This window comes from Crocuta crocuta, unplaced genomic scaffold (genome assembly GCF_008692635.1).
Source record: "Crocuta crocuta isolate KB4526 unplaced genomic scaffold, BGI_CrCroc_1.0 scaffold978, whole genome shotgun sequence".
Lineage (NCBI taxonomy): Eukaryota > Metazoa > Chordata > Mammalia > Carnivora > Hyaenidae > Crocuta > Crocuta crocuta.
Genome location: NW_027530876.1, coordinates 592,743 through 593,263, shown reverse-complemented (window position 1 = coordinate 593,263; position 521 = coordinate 592,743). Strand labels below are relative to the sequence as shown.

Here is a 521-nt window from a genome sequence, read left to right as displayed (position 1 = left end):
GCCCCTGAAAGTATGGGGAGGCGCCGAGCCAGGAGCTGCTGAGGCGCACTTGGGGTTGCCGGTCCAAGGTTGTGCATGACAGGGTGGGGCAGTGGGGGGACATTGGGACTTCTGGAACATTTCGTTTGAGGGGCCCGTGGGCCATGAGGGCCAGAGGTCCGCACACGGAGGGGGTGCGGAAGTGGAGATCTCACGGAAGGCCTGAGATGGGGGCCGGCCGGCTGGCCGAGTAGGTGACCCTGGTGTACTTGTGTGGTCTTGAGCAGCGTCAGGCCAAGTTCTTGGAGCACAAACTCAAGTGCACGAAGGCCCGGAACGAGTACCTGCTCAGCCTGGCCAGTGTCAATGCTGCCGTCAGCAACTACTACTTGCACGACGTCTTGGATCTCATGGACGTGAGTGCCGGGCGGGCAGGCTGGGCCCGATGCCCCGTGCCCCGGGGCCCACCTGAGCCGCGTCCTTGCTTCTTCCCCAGTGCTGTGACACGGGATTCCACTTAGCCCTGGGCCAGGTGCTCCGAA

General features: G+C 63.9%; 2 protein-coding genes across 2 annotated transcripts in view; both read left to right on the top strand.

Annotated features, from left to right (window-relative positions):
- The window catches only part of NAA10 (N-alpha-acetyltransferase 10, NatA catalytic subunit), a 136,594-nt gene that overhangs the window by 11,893 nt on the left and 124,180 nt on the right, over positions 1–521 (top strand). The gene's annotated exons all lie outside the window — the stretch shown is intronic.
- Positions 1–521, top strand: part of ARHGAP4 (Rho GTPase activating protein 4) — a 13,371-nt gene that overhangs the window by 1,073 nt on the left and 11,777 nt on the right. Inside the window, exons 2-3 of the mRNA XM_077769599.1 lie at positions 267–395; positions 476–521. Of these exons, the coding sequence (XP_077625725.1) occupies positions 267–395; positions 476–521 (175 nt within the window). The remainder of the gene's footprint in view (positions 1–266; positions 396–475) is intronic.